The 17,994-nt window shown below is 46.8% G+C and overlaps 1 protein-coding gene across 2 annotated transcripts in view; it reads left to right on the forward strand.

Annotated features, from left to right (window-relative positions):
• SUSD3 (sushi domain containing 3) overlaps positions 1 to 11,703 on the forward strand; it is a 40,353-nt gene extending 28,650 nt beyond the window's left edge. For both annotated transcript variants that reach the window (XM_032194481.1, XM_032194482.1), the window contains exons 4-5: positions 583 to 750; positions 11,052 to 11,703. In XM_032194481.1, the coding sequence (XP_032050372.1) occupies positions 583 to 750; positions 11,052 to 11,262 (379 nt within the window). In that variant the 3' untranslated portion in view covers positions 11,263 to 11,703. The remainder of the gene's footprint in view (positions 1 to 582; positions 751 to 11,051) is intronic.
• The last annotated feature ends 6,291 nt before the right edge of the window (positions 11,704 to 17,994 follow it).

Genomic DNA, 17,994 nt, shown 5'->3' on the forward strand with positions numbered 1-17,994 from the left:
CAGAAAATATTTTTTTCCCAATAATTTATTTCATAAGAAGGTAATGCTCTGTAGTCTCTTCATGTACAACAGGATCTGGCCTGGTGTGGTGTCACTGATAAAGGTGTCTATAAAGAACGTTGACACAAGACCATTCCTGAAGTGACTTTCTGTATTATTGAAAAAAAAACAAAACATAAACAACTGAGTCAAATAGATTTAATTACTGGGGTTTTGTTCCTTTGAACTATCCACAGGTGCTTGTAAGACAATTGCTCTTTGTTGATGGTGTTTTTGTTGGCTTTTTTTTGTTTTTTTTTTTGTTTATTTTATTTTTGAGGAATGCTAGATAATACTTAAAAGAACACAATTTTACAGAACAATATTCATGTTATTTAAGACACACTGTCCCTTAAGGGAAGGAGATATCTAAGTTTCTGAAAAATTGGCTTGCACTTGAAGTTCAGTGGGTATTTAAATGCTGTCCTCAGTAGACACAGGTTTAGATTTAAACTCTGGTGAATGAGGGCTGTGGTCAGATAAAAGCTCAGATATGTAGTTGTTTATTGCAGTACTGTGTTTTACCCTTCGCTTTATTCACAGAGATATGCAGCTGTGGTACCAGCTCAGAACTGAAGAACTAGAGAACATGCAAGCTGCTTACTTTGGTTATAAAGGAAGAAATAACAACAACAACAACAAGAAACTTAGGAATAAATCTGTATTTGATGACATGACTAACATGGCATATGATAACCAAGGCTTCTACAGGTAAGGCTTTTAAAATGTACTGGGTTTGAATGAGTTTGAAGAACGTTTGGGTTTTGTCAATGATGCATTGAGGGGACTGCCCCTGGGGAGGATGTGCTGCCATGTACAGCCAGGGTGTGCGCTGGGGGCAGCTGTGCTTGGGGCAGGCTCTGCTGCCTTGTGTGCTTTGTTAGTGCAGGCAGGGTTTGCTCACTGGGGCAAACCGAAGGGGTTTCTTTGAACTTGCCTGCCCTGTGGGAGTTACCCAAAGGTGGCATGGCAGAAAAGCTGAGCGTGACCTCCACCCAGCACTTAGCTTCTTTCACCTGCCTGTTGTCTTTCACTGGTGCTTGGTGAAGTCTTGTCTGCAGAGAAGGTTGTGCCAGATTAAGGAGAGAGAGGCTTTTAATTGGCTTTGTTAAGTTGATGCTAAACTGTAGCAGGTAAGTCGCTGGGCATTGCTGTTGCGTGGCATCAAGGTGCCAGCTTGCCTAAGAGCCTTAAGAGAGGAGCTAGCCAGGGCAGCTGGGGCTGTGCTGCAGCCCAAGGTGAGCACCGAGTGCTAGTGTCGGTCCCTCAGTGACTGTGAGAGCTCCCTGGAGAAATATTTCATTATCAGTGTGTCCAGGACAAGCACAATGGGATCCTCAGCTGCTGGGTGCAGCTGCAGCATAAATGCCACCAGGGTGAGAACCTTGACCGTGTGGCAAAGAAATGGCCAAGCTGAAAAGATGTGCACCCTGTAGCATGGATGCATTCATGGTGAGCAGACATACATTTTGTTCAAAATCTCTGAGTGTGTCCAGATGTGTTGTTGCTAACAAATGAAAAATAGAAAAATGAATGCGTGTCAAATTCTAATCACTGTTTTGCTATTACCATCCATATAAATACATGCCGTTGTGTTTTTGATGCCCTTTGAGTTCTGCTTCATCATCATGTGCATCCTTGTTTATTTTTAATTCACTGCTTGCTTGTACAGCTTTTATGTACAGCAGTAACTGTGATTTGCAATGGTTACCTGCTGAAAACAACTTTGTGCAAATTATAAAACTACTTCCATGTCACAGTGCAGCTGGAAATTATATTCAAATGGAGCATTTACACAGAAGTCTGATGGCTGTTTAATCAACTCCTAGCTTTGGGTGACTTCGAAAGATGTATAAACCTAATTAAATGATGATTATAACCTAGACAGTTTTCAGAAGATTCAGGATGCAACTTTTAATTTTGGGCAACTTCAATCTGTTACAATGCAAATGCTTTGTAAAAGTATAATCTGCTTTTAAAATAAAATGGATAAACTTACAGAGGGCTGTCCACAGGGGTGAGTGCTCTGCTAGAGCCTCAAGCTCCTTCTGGCTCTTATCTGCACCACTCCACAGGGCAGAAGCTGTTGTATTATGTTTACCTAATACTGTACATCTTAACTGAAAGTAGCAGGGAATATACAATTCTTCTGGATAAGCAGCTTCTCTGGGGCCAGATGTCAACAATTTTATCATTTCTTTAGAGAAATGGAGAGCGTATAGCTCTCCAGTGGGAAAATGCAGAGGGCAGGAGGATAAAGCTCCTGTGAGCTCTTTGGTTTTCCGGCACGGAACAATGCAGATGCCGCGTTCAGCACCGGTGTGCATTACCACCCTTCTGGTACACAAGAGCCATTGTTAATCAAGACCTGCTGGACTTCGTGGTGCAGAGGTGCTGTGATCCTGGCAAATCGCTAGCTAGAGCAAAAATCAGCCAGAAGAGCTGGTGTATCAGGCTGTGTACACCAGAGCCCACAGTCTAGCATAGTCCTCCACAGAGTGGAAGCTGCTTCTAATCAGAGATAAAAATGGCATTTCAGCTGTTACAGACTTAATAAAACTGTCTTGGAATCACTCTAGGAACAAGCATGACCTGTTATCTGTTCGTGCCACACTTCCTTTCTTCACCCAAATAAGATCTATTTAATCAGGGTTAGTGAAGGTGTTCATTTCTGCTGTTTAATTCTGTTAAATACACATAAGTGCACAGGAAATTATGCTGTTGCCTCTCATGCCACATCTGGAAGATGGCAGGTGGTCTGTCAGCTCTGTGCTTCGCTTGCAAGGCTTCATTTCTGTGCGTAGCCATCAGGCCAGGTCTCCCCATTGGGTGCCCGGGCCCTGCTGCCAGCAGCAGGACGGCATGGGGCAGGTGGAGCTCGTGCTGTGAGGACTGCTGGCCTGAGAGATGTTTACTGCCCAGTTATTTCTGTGGTGCCTTTCTCCATTTAACGGGAAGCATGCTGTTGGCAGCCTCTGTCTGAGGCGTTTCCTACCTGTGTGTGCAGTGCCGCGGTCTTACGGCCTGCATTGTCCGGGGCAGTGGGCAAAGGCATTTGGCGTGGTTGGAAAACACAGCAAGTACGAGGGCAAGCGAGCCCAGAAGAAAACTTAAATATATTGTCTAGGAACTGAAGTGTGCGTACGTGGTCATGAACAAACCGAAAGGTAATTTAACTTGTGCTAATGTTTCAGACACCTGGAGGAATTTGTGCAACATACTGCTAGGCCTCTAGTGGAGTTGGGAATCCTGCTTTGTTTTTCTCGTAAGGAGCTGCACTAAGAAGGATGGGAGGCCGCCACTTGTCAGCCTGCCATTTTCCTGAGGGCTGCCAGGATGTCTCTGGGTCATGGTGGGCGATGTGGCACTGGGCTCCTCGCCCCGGAAGGGCAGGCGGAGGATCAGCGAGTGACGCCGTTTTTACCATGGCATTTCCCTTCTGTGCAGAAGGTTGTTGTGCTGCTTTGGTCTAGAAGAGTTGGGAATGCCTCCACCCTTGAAGAAAACCCTCTTGAGTGTGTCTCTGCCTATTTTTGGCTAGACAAGGATGTAGGTTATGCTGCCTTTCAGATTTAATTGAAATAGGTCTAGGGACTAACTGTAACATCTTGGTTTGCCACTCTACAAAAATACTGTAGGAATAAATAAAATAAAAAGCCAGTTCTTCCAGGCAGGTAAGGCATTGGTTATGTTTTATAGAGTAAGGAGTAAAACACTATAATCTGTTAAAGTGATGCCTTCGTTTGCTGATGAGATAATTTTGACTGTAATGAGGTGCCATATCAGAGATCCAGAATGCTGACACAAAAGTTATAAATAATACAGGAGCCCAGCTGTTGGACAGCAGAGGCTCCAGTGCGTTGTTCTGGGCCTGCCTGACACGAAATGAGGTCCTTTTCCCCCTTGTGTTTGAAGCTTGGAACAAATGTGATGAATATGTAGTTTTGCTGGGAAACATTGAATTTTAATGACAACTACTGTAATTATAATGAACCCCATTCTGGCTTCTTGGGTGCATGAACAAATTGCTTTAAAATGCTGAGAAATATGTCCATGAGTACCTGGGATCATTACGGCGTAGTCTCTGTGGATGCCACCTCTTTGGAGTGGATATAAGGAACCATAAGGAGATTTAAAAAAATCAAATTGTAGCAGAAGCTCTTACATGCAGGAGCTGCAAGCATTTACAGCATGTTTACTCTTTTATAATGTTTGAATAGTTAACTAACATTGAGTAGGGAACGGCAAGCTACAAGGTGCAGGACTGCTGGGAGGGACGTGTTTTACCCCGCGTTGCTTCTCAGATGTTTGGAGCCTGGAACAGAGATAGCAGGTTGCTGCGGGTTGCAGGGGCTGGAGACAGATTAGCTCAAGGAAAGGGTCTGTCAGCTCCGGGAGGGAGATTAGCTGCAGCTCTGTGCCCGCAGCCAGAGGAGAGCAGTGCCCGGCAGCCTGCGGAGCAGTCCCGGGAGGTGGCGAGGCAGAGGCAGGGCTCGTCACCACCGGCTGTACCGGGAGCAGCTCACCCAGCAGGGGTGCAGCCGGAGAGAAGTCTAAAATCAGGATCGTGTTCTGCAGCCTCTAGCATGTTAAAATTTAAGTCTTCCCAGTTCTGTGTGAGAACAAAAGCAGGATTGTTTAAGTAGTTCATCCAAAGTGAGAGACCTTCCTCAAAACAGCAGATAGCATCACGTCTGCTTTGGATTAGACGGTCACCATGGGTCTCACAGGGACATTTGGTATTGCTAGGAGCTAGCACGTGAAATGCCATTCTGGATTTAAGAGGCTTTTTGAAATTGGTATGTTCCTAAGCAGTAAATGTTGGCTTTGAATAAGTTCTTTTCTAATGAAAAAATATTTTTGCTTCCCAAAATGAACCCACAGAATCTTTCTCTGGGATAGTTCACCTGGGCAAGCACTGCCTGAGAAAAGCAGTCCTTCTCCATCCCCAGCAAACACCTCAGTGGGCAAGGAGGCTGCCAGGGCCATCAGTCCTCTGCCTCGTCACAGCACAGGCAGCATGTCAGTAACGAGGAGCCTAATGGCACTGTCCTGCCTCTGTGCCAGCTGCTCATGGTGCCTGAGAGAGGGAGGTGAACATCAGCAAGGGGGAATATTAAAGACACCAGTGTCGATAAGAAGAGCGGAGTCACCCTAGCATACTGCTGCCCTGGGCTGTGTGTAGCTGTCCCCTGGGACAAGGTCATCCCTGCAATCCCCTGCCTGCGCTAAGGCAGAGAAGTTCGGCAGCTTGAAACAGCAGCCGCCCCTCTTCCATGAAGCAAGCGGTGCTAGCCCTGCCTCTGTGAGGAGTCACGAAAATGTGCCCCATCTAACAAAACCATGGTGAGAGCAAACTGCGTTTGGCATCCACAGCCACTAAAAACACAGACGCTGCTTGTGCCATAGCACGATTGTTCATCTGCACATGAGAAAGACAGCTGTCCCAGGAGAAATGCTTAGAAGTAGTAGTAAGAAAAAGCAGAGAGAACTTGTTTCAGTTTCCGTCAACTTCCTAATTACGGTAAGAAATGGCCACACCTAGGGAGGCCTCTCTTTTCTTTGCTTTTTCAGCATAGCAGGCCTGTGACCTGTGCTGGGCTAGGCCCCTTGACTCAGGGCTGTGCTGTTATTTTGCAAGGGAGAGTTGATGGTCCGGTATTTTCCACGCTTTGGAAGAGCTGAATTTAACTGGAGACTGACTCCTTTTCATCTTCTGTCAGCTAAGAGGACAACCAGAAAGAAACTAGCCCAGCTCAAAAATACATCTAAAGAGCAGCAAAGAAATTCGGTGATTTTTTTTTTTTTCCCTGGTGTGGAAGCATTTGGAAGAAGCCATGCATTCAAGATTTGGGCTATGCTGAGGTGAATTATTTTACACAGCTCTAGGCCAAGTTATAAAACATTCTCTATGAAGTAGTGATCTGAGTGCAGGAGTGAGTCAAATGGAAAAGCCCATGTCTCAGTAGGTTTAAAGTCCTCCTTTCAGATATCCACTACAGCTGGAGCTTATTATCAGGAAGAAAAAATGTCTTCTGCAGAGAAGCAGGCTAGTATATTCTCCCACAGAAGGTATTTTTAGTATCTGAAATTCTTGTACCAGAGTCCTTTCTGACTACAAGCTGCATTACCAGTGTACCTGGCAAAAAGCAAGTAAGGGCAGTCCAACAACAAAGATGTCCAAGTGAAAAGATTTTGCAAAACTAAAAATGAACCAAAAAAAAAGCCAACGTGCTCTTAGGAGAGACAGCCTGGCGTTTGAGTCAGTCCAAGAATCCATACGTGGAGTTGGTGAAATTAGCTCATAGCTTTGGCCTCCACAGTAAAACAAAGTGCATTTTCTTTTTCCTTTTGATTTTAGTGACTATAATGGTTGAAGTTTTCCACTACCTTTTATGAGGGGTTGCATGGGAGGCGCAAATCAGAAACTGATGTTGCTCTAAATAACATTACTGTGTGCCCAGGCTTGCTTAGGAGTGTGGCTGCAGGCCAAAGGACCTCTAGAAGCATGGACAAGCGGGGGAATAATACATGGCCACATTCCCACCTTTCCCTCTGCCCCCTGAGGGCACTTTCCCAGCTGCTCTTCCCCTCTGAACACATGAACAGAAGAGATTAGCAAGCTGAGGGAGCTGATGACCTTTCACTTGCAGGATAGCCTTGTGTGGGTTTACCGCAGTGAAAGGGGACGACACTTGAAGAAAGGCCCATACTGAGAGACAAACTGCTGCAAAGCTTGATGGAAAACAAAAGTAGAACAAGAAAAAAAAAAAGAAAAAAGAACACCACCAGACCAGCCAGAATGACTGTCAAAGCTCCCCAGCAGGAGTTGTAGCTCTGGAAGATGCAGCAGGGGAAGAACCACGGGAGCAAACCATCTACAATAGCAGCTTACAAGCTTTGCAAGATGGTTTGAGGTCCCCAAAGGCGTCTGCTGCATCTAGCAATGCTACAGAAGGCTTTTGGAGTTCCTACTGGGTTGTATCTTCAGTGGGTTCAATTTCATAGTAGAAGTCCAAATGCTGTGGGCCTGGCTGAAGAGACCTTTGCCTTGTGAAAGGTCATCAAGCCTTTCCCCTACACACACAGCTGGATCTCTGGTTCTGCCTGAATTCTCTGTGCTGTGTCCTGACAACTCTGGTGGCACATAGAGACAGCTCTGTGCTCAGTTTTTCCCCTCTGAGCCCAGCAGGGGCAGCTGAGCTCCCACCTGGGCCCATGGTTGGGGTAACCACGTGTGGGTTACCCCCACACTTTGTGTCTGGCATACCCGCAGTCTAGACGGATGTGATGTCTGCTTCTGTTTCCAGGCCTTTACAACATCTCTTGTAAAGAAAATATTTTTTTTATTCTGGCATTTCAAGATGCTGTGTTCCTGCATTGTTTGTTTTTCAAAGTCCTTCAGGGTACGTGGCAGCAAAAAGTGTGTTTTCCTGAGGAAACTGATTTATCTATAGTTGCTATATACTTCGCTATACTTGAAGGTTGGCTGTTTACCTGAGGGCCAGACCCCTCCCTCCCTCCAGAAAATCACTGTTTTCTTTTATGATCAGCCTTGCTGTCAGGAATTGCTCAGGTTTGTCTGAAAGCCCAGGCATGCTGAGCTCAGCCCCACAGGTCCCGCTGCCCGAAGACGTGGTGTGCACGAGATGGCTCAGGGTGTGTGCAGGGCGTCCTCGTCAGCCTGCGCTGCCGTGGATGTGGCCCTCCCCGCTCTGCTGCACGGCTCCGGTTGTGGAGAGCCACCAGCGGGCTCCTCAGCTGCTGCAGGAAGAGGTGGGGGACTGATGTTAATTGATATTAATTGTGCTCCATGGAGCATGCAGTGAAAGGCTGCGAAGCGTGGGTGCTGCGTTTGGTTTGGTTCCCTGCAGAAGAGGGGTGACTGCATGGCACTGAGGAGGGGAGGGGAGGACACCCAGCTGGCGAAGGCACAGCAGAGGGACAGGTTTCCTTTTCAAGCCCTTTCTGTAGATCCCTGCCCTTGCAAGTTGTCCCACCCTGAGCTTCTCTACTCATTTTCCCAACATCTGTTATTCCTGCGCTTTGTGCTTCCCCCAGCTTTCAGAGGCTGGAGTCCTCCAGCACCTCCTGACACACCTATTTCAAAGAAGCACCAGGCAGAGGAAGTGAGCTGTGGTTTCATCTTGGGGCCCTGTCACAAAAGGCAGGATAGCTAGCTGCTAAATGTGACCTATTTCTGAATTTCAGTCTTAATTGCCACTGCCATGAGTGGGGAGGGTGTGTGCCCAGCACCATGTGCTTTCAATAAAGCTGCTATTATTGTTTTCCTAATGATTCCGTTATTACCCCAGAGTACTGTACAAAGTCACCAGGCATACAGCAAAAACAACCCCCCTCCCAACCTCCAGTGTAAAAATCTCTTCTCGAAGCTGGCGCCAGCACCAGGCAGCACTGCCATGGCCCCACTGCTTGGCTGTCCCGCTCACAGCATTTCCCTGAGGGCTAGGATCAGCTCCCCAGCCCCTTGCGAGGTCCTTGTGGATCTCCTAAAACCGCTGGCAGACAGTGTGGTGGCTGCTTGTCTCCCCAGACAGGAGATCTGTCTTTATTTCCCCTCCCAGTTGTACCAGTGTCACTGTGTACACCCACCACCAAGGTGTCTTCACAGTGTACTTTCTTAAGTTGTTCAGGAGCTACAGGACACGTTTCCTGTTTGCTTAACATAGTAGAAATAAAAATACAGTGAAAAAGAAAGTAGAACGACCAAACCAAGAAAGCCTCACTCCGCTATCTAAGCCGCTTGCATCCATCCTTGTCAAATGTAAAGTATCAAGAATCTAGATAGGAAATTCAGCATATGGCGTTCTTGTAGGGACTTATGTTTCCAGGTAAGAGCACAGGGAGGACTTCTGGTCCACTTACTGTGATGGTTTGGAGTAGCCCAGCTGGAAGCTGGCCTTAAGGAGAATGGAGGTGGTAGGAAGAGGCCACGTTTCCTCTGTCCCTGGATAAAGCCCAGGACGCTGCTGGGGGTGGAAGCAGCAGCTGGAGCCGCTGTTGGTCTGACAGCGGTGTGTGCAGGGGGGAGCCCTGCACCTTCATCTGTCCCCTCTCAATTCTGCATCCCTTTGCTTAGCTCTCCTTAGCCTCTGCTAGCTAGAACCCCACTGAATTCACCGTCCCTCCATTGGTTGTAGGGTTCAAACACTGCTTGAAGATATCTTCTCCCTGTTTATCTTCTTGCTTTTAACTTGAGGCTCCTAGACGAAGTAGTTAAGCCTCGTGTTTGTGTGGTGCATCTGAATGCAGCAGTGAGAGCAGAGTGCCTGCCGTCATCTCATCCTAGACCTGTTTCAACCCGTGGGCAGCTTACCAGTTTCTGGTCTGGAAGGAGCGGGCTGCTTGGCCAGGAGCACGGCTGTCCTCATGCACTCTCAGCCAGTTTGCATTGGTCGTGTGCTGCGGGTAACTGCAGCCCCACGATGCACAGCTTTACAGGAGACACTGGAATGGGGTGAATTCTGCAGGAGTAAGCTTTACTTATTGTGCAATAACCAGAATACCTAAACTTGAAATATAATCCTGGCAGGGCTATTGCCAGGGGTTTATAGCTACCCTGTGCAGAACTTTGTCCTGGTTCGTCTACCCTGTGCAGAACTTTGTCCTGGTTCGTCTCCCTGTACATGATCTTTTGATGTGATTTTTGTTTTGTAACTATTGACTACCACCTCCAGAAGACTGAAGGGAGTTACTTGCTGTATAAGAACCCATATGCACAGCATGGGTATGTCAGAAGACTTCCTTTTAGGCACCAAGGCTGTCAGCATTGCCGCAGACAGCTGCTCTTCCTGGTGGAAGATGAGGCAGCGCAGGGGAACTCAGATGTTGTTCTGCTGTCAGACACAAAGGCGCGTGAGGGCTTGCTGGCACACAGAGGTTACAACAGTGCCGTGGTCAGTGCAAAGTGTGAGATGTCACCAGGTTACTGTTTTGATGGGTAGATGAGTTTTGTGTTGTCCAAATCACAGGTGGGTGAATCCTGCGAACCCAGGCACCCCTTGGTACCACGGGTATGTTGTGTCTGTGCTGATGCGGTGCCTTCTCCCATCAAAAGCAGAGGTAGTTTAAGGTGTCTTTACACTACCCGAGTGTAGTTTGTGCCCCAAATAGTTTTGTAATACAGCTTTCCAGCGAAGAGCAAGATTTATTGTCCTCTTCAAGAACGATATGTCTGCGGTGTCTGTACCAGAGCAGCAAGGCTGTGGTTATTTGGTAGCTACGTCGTTATTTTCTGCTGTTCCCCTGTGGGTCTCTGGGTTCCTATATGTGAGCACGACAGCCCTTCCTGTGAGCGCTGCTGCCTTTGTGCAGCCAGTAAATGCCGCAGGCAGGCTGCGCTTCCCGAACAGCTGCTCACAGGTGACAGGGTGAGCCCGGGCTGCTGGCCGTGGGTGTACGGCTGCCGCTGCACCCAGCAGTAGGCTCCTCGGTGAGCCACCTCGGGTCAGCTGCTGGAGCTGGGCTGGCCCTGCCGCGGGGACCCTGCCACTGCCCGGCACGTCCAGCAGCAGCAGCGAGGGCTGGCAGGAGCCAAGGCATGGCAGCACCGTGCAGGCATCATTAGCAGTTCTGCAGAGAACAACCACCCCTCCCGGGCACAGCCACCTGTTGAGCTCCCAGCAGTGTCCTGCTAGCCAAGCAAGGACTTTCCCTATGCACCACTCTCAGCATTCAAGGGCTCTTAGTAATATTGTCTAGGTAGCACAGCATTAAACTGAACCCAGGGACTCGTTCTATGGCAAACAAATGACATCTGCCCCAGCTGCAGATAAAACCAACCTCACCAGTCTTTTTCATCAGCTTGTACAGAGAGACAATTATTTGCCCCATTGCTGCCTACTGTTTTTAATGGGGGAAGAAGTGAGCCTGTATGTTATAGCACAAGCTGTTGTATGCCTGATGTGCAAATAAAACACGCTGGAAAGTTCTGTATTCTTGTTAGAGCAAAGGAAACTGAAATAAACTTTTTTTTTCCTTCATGCTTACAGATTCCAGGAGGAGTGGACTCGGGACATCGCAGCCCCCGGGCGTAGCAAAGACAACGTTCAGCTGCACCAGTTCAACAGCAGCAGCGCACCTGCGAGACAGGTGGTACCAGGACACAGTGCTGCAGGACATGCAGTGAATACAATACACGTGGTTGAAGTGTATGGACACAAGGATAGATACAACAAGCCTAGCTGTCAGATACCTGGATAGCTGATGTCTGAAATACACTTGCTTCTCTGGACCAAAATGAAATTTGGATAGAAATAACGTGCCTTAAAGACAACGCAGAAAGCTAACTACTCATTTGAATCTGAAAGTTTTATATACTCCAAGATGGTTATTTAATGGAAATACTTCAAGGTTTGATATAACTAAAATAATGAATGTTGAGGCTGGCCATCAGCAGCCATCCTCTGCAGTGTGCTGTGTATTGTGACAATGGCAAAAGCATCATATCGTTCTTCTGTACCTCTAGAGAGAAATGGTAGCTGGTTTGTATCTTTGCCTCATACAAAGTCACCGACGATAATTACACATAAAATTACAACCTTCTTTTAACCTGTGTTTTTGTAAACATTTCAGGAAGAAAAATCCCCCATATTTTTACACAATAGTATGTTAGAACTACAATAAAATGTTGTTTTTAATTAACAGCCCCCTGTGCTTTGCATAAGGAAGGCCGTATTGTTTGATTTATCTTCTACGTATTCAGAGGCCGTGGCAGGGGGGGTGCAGTACGGGCACATCCCCAGCCCGCCGGCGTGTCCGGGAGGTGCAGCACACAGAGGGGTGCCTTGCCTTGCGGCAGGACCCTCCACCTTGCCGGTGACACCACTGCTGGGCAGCGATGGCTCGTGCTGCCCTGACGGCGCGCTGCAGCTGTGGCGCAGGTGGGAAGGCGACGTGGGGCCAAGTGCTGCAGCCGAGCACAGCACGCGGCGGCTGCATGCAGCAGGAGGCACGGGGTGTCAGGACGCTCGCACAGGGCTCAGCGATGCCTGCAGCATGGCCGTGAGTAGCACTGAATAAAGGGACAATGCGGTTTTTGGAAACGTGTCTTCCTTTCCTGTTATCGGTACGTTCGCTGTGTGAGGTATTTCTCCTAGTTTTTTTTTTTCTCGTTTTTTTTTTTTCTGTTTTGAATAGTTAAGTAGCTGATACAGCTCTTACTCTGCTGCTTACATGCACACGTGTGTATCTTATAGCTGCAATATGGTTGTATTCGTTCGGGTTGAATTGTTATTTATTCTCCCCCCATCAGGTGTACGGTCACGTTCCTGTCATGACAGAAACATGATCTTACAGCAAGCCCCAGTAACTGTTTTATTGTTTGTCTTGCTTGCTATGACTCAGGCATCCCCTTAGGGCTTTCAGTTCTGAGGTTTCAGTTTTGAAATTCAAATTCCTGTAGTTGCTGGCAGGCCTAGCGATGCCCCATCCCATCCTGGCCGTACTCAGCGAGGGTCAGTGTGCTTACCCTCAGCTGTGTGGAAGTTGCAGCGAAGGAGCCTTGATTTTGTTCATAGCAAGCTCAGTTCTGTACATTAGTCGTGCAATGCACTTCTTCATGCGTGCTGCAGAAGGGATACGGGACACACTTCTTGGTGTCTGGGAGGAAGCCCCAAGGTCAGGAAGCCTTGGGATGTGCCACAGCCAGTCTGGGTGCAAGGCAGTCGCTGGTGGGGATGGCTAGGGACCTTTGCAGGGTGCTCTCCAGTGGGAAATGAGATGTGAGGAGGTGAGGTACATCCACGTCCCGTGCTCTGCTCGGCCTTGCTGCTGGCGTGGGGCTTTCAGGGGTTGTGAGAGGCTGGACCCCAGCCTTAGGGAAATGCTCCTGGGTCCTCTTTGAGCATGAAGGCTGGGTGGGCTCAGCCCACAGGTGGAGGAGAACAAAAACAAAACACGAGAAAGGAGTGCAGAAAGGAACAAGGTCTGGGAAAACCATCCAAACATGAGATGCTGCTATACAAAGGGCTTAGAATTAAATGCAAAGCAGGTAAAGACTTTACATGTGACAAAAGGTGTGACTTAGTGGAGTTACAAGTGCTTGTGGGACAAACAATAGGGCTAGGATCTCATTAGAGTAAATGACAGCTTGTCCCAGGTGGGACGTGGTAGAACAAAAAGGTCGACGTGTTGGCTGAGGTTCAGAACGAGGTGAGAGGCTCATTAATGGGAGCCTTCGTCTGGAGAGCAGAGGAGTGGGGCTGCTGGGCGCTACTGCAGCTAGGAGGAGGTGGCAGAAGGGAGGTTACAGAACCATCCCAATCAGCAGGTGATCTTATTTGTCTCATTCTCTGCTGGAGAAGTGTAAAACCACCAAGATTTAGCACGTGTCTCGGTGAATATGGTGGGAAGGAGGACAGCAGGGGAAAACGTGTTAAAAATCAAAAGTGACATTTGGCTGAATGTGAAAATAAGTGCCATTGTGTTTTTAAGGGAAAGAAGGAGGAAGAACAGCTGCATAAGGACTTCAAAAAGGGAAATTTCAGCATACTTAAATAACAAATGTAGAGGATCTATGCAGCTTGGATGGATGGAGAACAGGAGATCTGGCAGCCACTAGCAGGGACATGCTAAAGAGACATGCCAGACAAACCCAGTGCAGAGGACAGCAAAAACCTGATACATCTGCCTGAGAAACTCTGAGGACATGAAAATGAGAGAGGAAAAACTACAGAAGAAAATGGAAATGTGGCAAATAACTGAGGAGTAGCATGAAGTGAGGTGAGCAAAGTGTCAAATCAAAAAGGTAGGAGGTAACAGGAGTAACAGCGAGCAGGGGAAATAAAAGGCAAGAAGTAAAAAACACCCTGGCAGGAACAGAGTAAAACTACAGGTAATTTATTGCAAGTGAAAAGCAGAAATGGACCCAGAGGTGACAACCACTTAATGTCTGCTTTGGTTCAGGCCTCACTGAAAAGCCTGACCTGAATAGGGGAGAGTAGAGAACCTCCACAAGTGCTAGAAGGAAGGTGCCTCTCTCATACCCCAACAGAGCGTAGGGCAAATGTTTGAAGAATTGATAGGCAAAGAAGGCAAATCTCAACCTAGGCTTAAACAGAGCTGTGGGTGTGCGAGAGAAGTGTTCTGGTCTGCTGGTAACATGCCTGGTTTTCTGCACCATCATGATGGAAGGTAAACAAACAAATAGTCCAGGAGAAACCGACAATGATAAAAGGCTTAGGAAGCAGGGCTTCTGAGGAGAGTCTAGGGGAACCCTGTGTGTGTAACACAGGAACAAGAAGACCAAGGTGGGATGTGGTATTTCCAGCACATAAAAAAAAAAAAAAAAAAAAAAAAAAAAAACAAACAAACAAAAAAAAACCTTCTTATAAAGAGGATGGAGATAATTTGTTCTGTGTATGCGTTGTAGGTGAGATAGTAAAAAAAAAAAAAAAAAAAAAAAAAAATCCCCTGCAATTTGCAACAAAGCAAACCTTTGAACTGAGGGAGGGTGGTGAGGTAGATGACCCAGGAAGGCTGGAGGGTCACAGGGAGGTGAGGTTTTAAAAACAGATAAGGTACACACATGAAGGTGCTGCCTCCCTGCAGGTATTTTGCAATTCCTCCCTATTCTGCATCTCCGTGATTATGTTAATTGTATTTCAACAATTAAGGGGATTAAAGAGGATTTAGCTCCCCATTGTTTTAATGTTATCATATGACTTTAAACACTACAATATGATTGCAAGTTGCTGGGTGAAATAAACTGCCCTGGGATGTCTGGGCAAACACACTGTGTAAGAAGGGAGCCCAGTTACCCTGCCCTACAGACAGGGCCAATCTGAGCAACGTGTAACGGGGGAAAGTAAAACCTTGAGATCGTGGGAACACTGATGGCCACGGGAAACAACGGCACAGGTGGGTACATTTACTGTCTCTGTGCCAGAGCATTGGATCACTGTCATTTATTAAGGCCTCTAATACAAGAAGCAGCAAAGTCGCAACAAGATAAGGAAACAACACCCATGCTGTTTTTGTAAGATTTGTGGCTCTGTTCCCTCTGGGACTGTGCTTAGTTTATGACAGTTGCACCCCCTGGAGTTGGCTTTATTGCTCATGTAAACATTATTTATTGTCAGGAGGAAAATGAGTGCTGTGCAGGAAGGAGATGAAAGTAGCTGGGAATCTAAAATAGACACTTAAAAACTCACATTTATTAAGTTAACTCTTAAATGTTTGCTACCAGTGATTTCAAAAGAATTCGGGTTCCCATTTCTGCTACAGAGGACGTGTATTTCTTTGTGCATGTTATGGGACTGGTGGCTTGCAATTAAGGACCAAGTTAAACACTGCAAGCTGCATAAACAAGCACGAGACAGCCCCCTTCCTGCATAGGTGCTTATAAGTTAATTGATGTACATTAGCGTATGATAGGATAATTCTTCACAGATTAAAAAAATGCCAACAGTGTTTACCAGAGCAGTCGCTCATTTCCATTCCCTCACGCTGTGTTTTAAAGGAGCTTTCCCAGAGCAGGCAGCTCTGCTGAGGCTGTTGCACTGGTCTCTTGTTAAGCTCTGACTGCTTGCAGGAAACCAAAAGATGATTTTTAAGATCTTATGCTAAATACTAAACAGGGAATGTTTTTTAAGCCAGCTGACATGATATTTGCTATGGGAAAGTATCTGATCCTTACTGCCTTTTAAATGAAAATTCAGACTTTGAAAGAAATGAAAGAGAATGCATTTGCCATGCTCAAATCACGAAGGGCCTGAGCCTCAATGTACCAGCTGCTCCATGAGGGAATCCAGCGCATCCAGCCCTGGCAGAAACACCTCCCCGGGGGGCACCTGCTTCATCTGTGGGATAACACAGGGCTCAGCGTTGCTGGATCCTGTGATTTTTGTCACAAGTCACATGATATTTTCTTTAGCTACAAATGTAAGGTGGGTGAATACGTGAAAATCACAGCTTCCATTTATAAATAAGTGAGTGTCTCACCCTTGTACTTGAAGGGAGAAGTTTCAGACCTGAAGTGTCAGACAGCAGAAGTAAACCACAAGTCTCTTGCCTTTCTTTGATGACAATGACATGACTCAGGGGTGGCCTGACTCCTGATTGGAGAGCACCTGGAGCTGTCAAATGCGTGTGTGACCTTCAAATGTCCAATATGTCTGAAAAAAGGGGAAGAATGCATTTTGATGTGGCCAGAGCAAGGAAGCTTGGGATGGATATTGGAGTACCTACTGCAGAATGAACATTGCTCTCATGGAGCTTTCCACAATGATTTTTGGAGAGGTCAGCTTTCACCCGGGCACCTGCTCCTTGGCAAGTATTTAATGTGCTGTTTTCCTCTGCATGCTCTGCTGCCATGAATCTAATTTTTTTATGGTCTAGTATTGTTCAAAGCTTCCATGCACCTGAGAAGTCTGGGATCTGGAGAAGAGACAGGACTGTGACACTGCTGGGGCACGAAGCTTGCAGGAGGTGGCTGATGCCATAGAGCAGGGCTGGCGGGCTGCCCTCTGGCCGCAGCACACCCTGCTGGAAGGGCAGGACAGAGGTGGCTGATGGCCCAGATCTCCAACCATCTGCTTCCCAAATCTCCTGGTCAGCAGTGATGCCTTGGAAGCTGAGTAACTAAATGAATCAGCTATAACTTATTGTCAGATGTAGATGGCTTGTGCAACTATTTTAGTTTTTAGGTTTTGGTTTTAAATGTCATGCAGCACAACTTAATAACTAATTGAATGGTAGACGTAATTGAATCTTCTGCTTGGAAGGACCAAGCAGAAAACCTGTCACCATGCCAGCTGGTAGCTTCTGAGATGACTCTGTGCAAATTCTCCCCAAATCATGTTCCCCTAAAAGCGACACAAGGAGCCTTGTTTGTTTCTTCCTTCAGTAACAGGAGGAGGGGATCTTTTTTACTTTTTTTTTTTTTTTTTTTTAAGGACTGTTATGAAGAAGGCTGATTTACAGTGCTGGTGTTGAAAGGCTCTTGTATAACCATTCCACAACAACTAGCCATGTCTATTGTCACTGCAACCAGAAGATATCAACTGATGGAAATGCTGTACAGTTTCCAGCTCTCTGCATGACAAGACATTTCAAAAGCCAGTCTCCATTCCTGGTAGCTGGTGCTAATGCAAATGCAATGATGGAAATGTGAAACTCCTCTGGCAGACCAGCAAGCAAGGGAATGAAAGTTCATCTGGTGTAAGGCAGAAGTGAAGCAGCTTGTTCCCTGGATCCCTGGTGCTATACTTAAGCACGTATGTGTTCAGACTATCCACGTGTTTCAAGGTCAGGGTTGTATGGAAATGCTCACAGTAGTGTTTCCCACAGGAGGTATGTTGCATCTATGAGCTGCGGTCTGCAATAGCTTCAAATCCACACCCAGATGCTGGCCTTGAATTCATAAAGCCCGTGGGCTGTGTGCTGGCTGCACAATGTCCTTTTTGTCCTTCCTGGACAGTGGCGGTCAGGTGAGGCACTGGGGCTAGCAGGGTGGTCACTTCCCTGTGAGGATGCTGCACACACGGTGGCTTTGTTCTCTGCTGGAGCTGGACTGAATCTCAGCTTACCAGCTCTGCCAGCTGTTTATTTATACACCTATGTTAAGGGGAGGATGCTCAGTTGGCTTTATTTGCTTCCTGCCTTCACAAAATTTCGATGTTTAGGGGTTTTCAGAAAAACAAACAAACAAAAAACACATAATGGGGCGAGTATTTTACTCCTTTACATAATTTGTTTTTTGTTGTTGTTGTTTTTTTTTTGTTTTGTTTTTGTTTTTTTTTTTTTTTTAAAAAGGGATCAGATATCAAGCCGCGTGGTTTTGAACACATATGTGAAGCTCTTTGTCACCCCACGTACAACCTCACAGCACTGTCTGTGGTATTTCCGACGTGAGTTACAGCCGATATATGAGGGCTTATTCTACGTGCCAACCTCTGCGGTGTGCCAGGAGCAAGGGGTGCTCCGTTTTTGCGC

Source organism: Aythya fuligula, chromosome 10 (assembly GCF_009819795.1).
Source record: "Aythya fuligula isolate bAytFul2 chromosome 10, bAytFul2.pri, whole genome shotgun sequence".
Lineage (NCBI taxonomy): Eukaryota > Metazoa > Chordata > Aves > Anseriformes > Anatidae > Aythya > Aythya fuligula.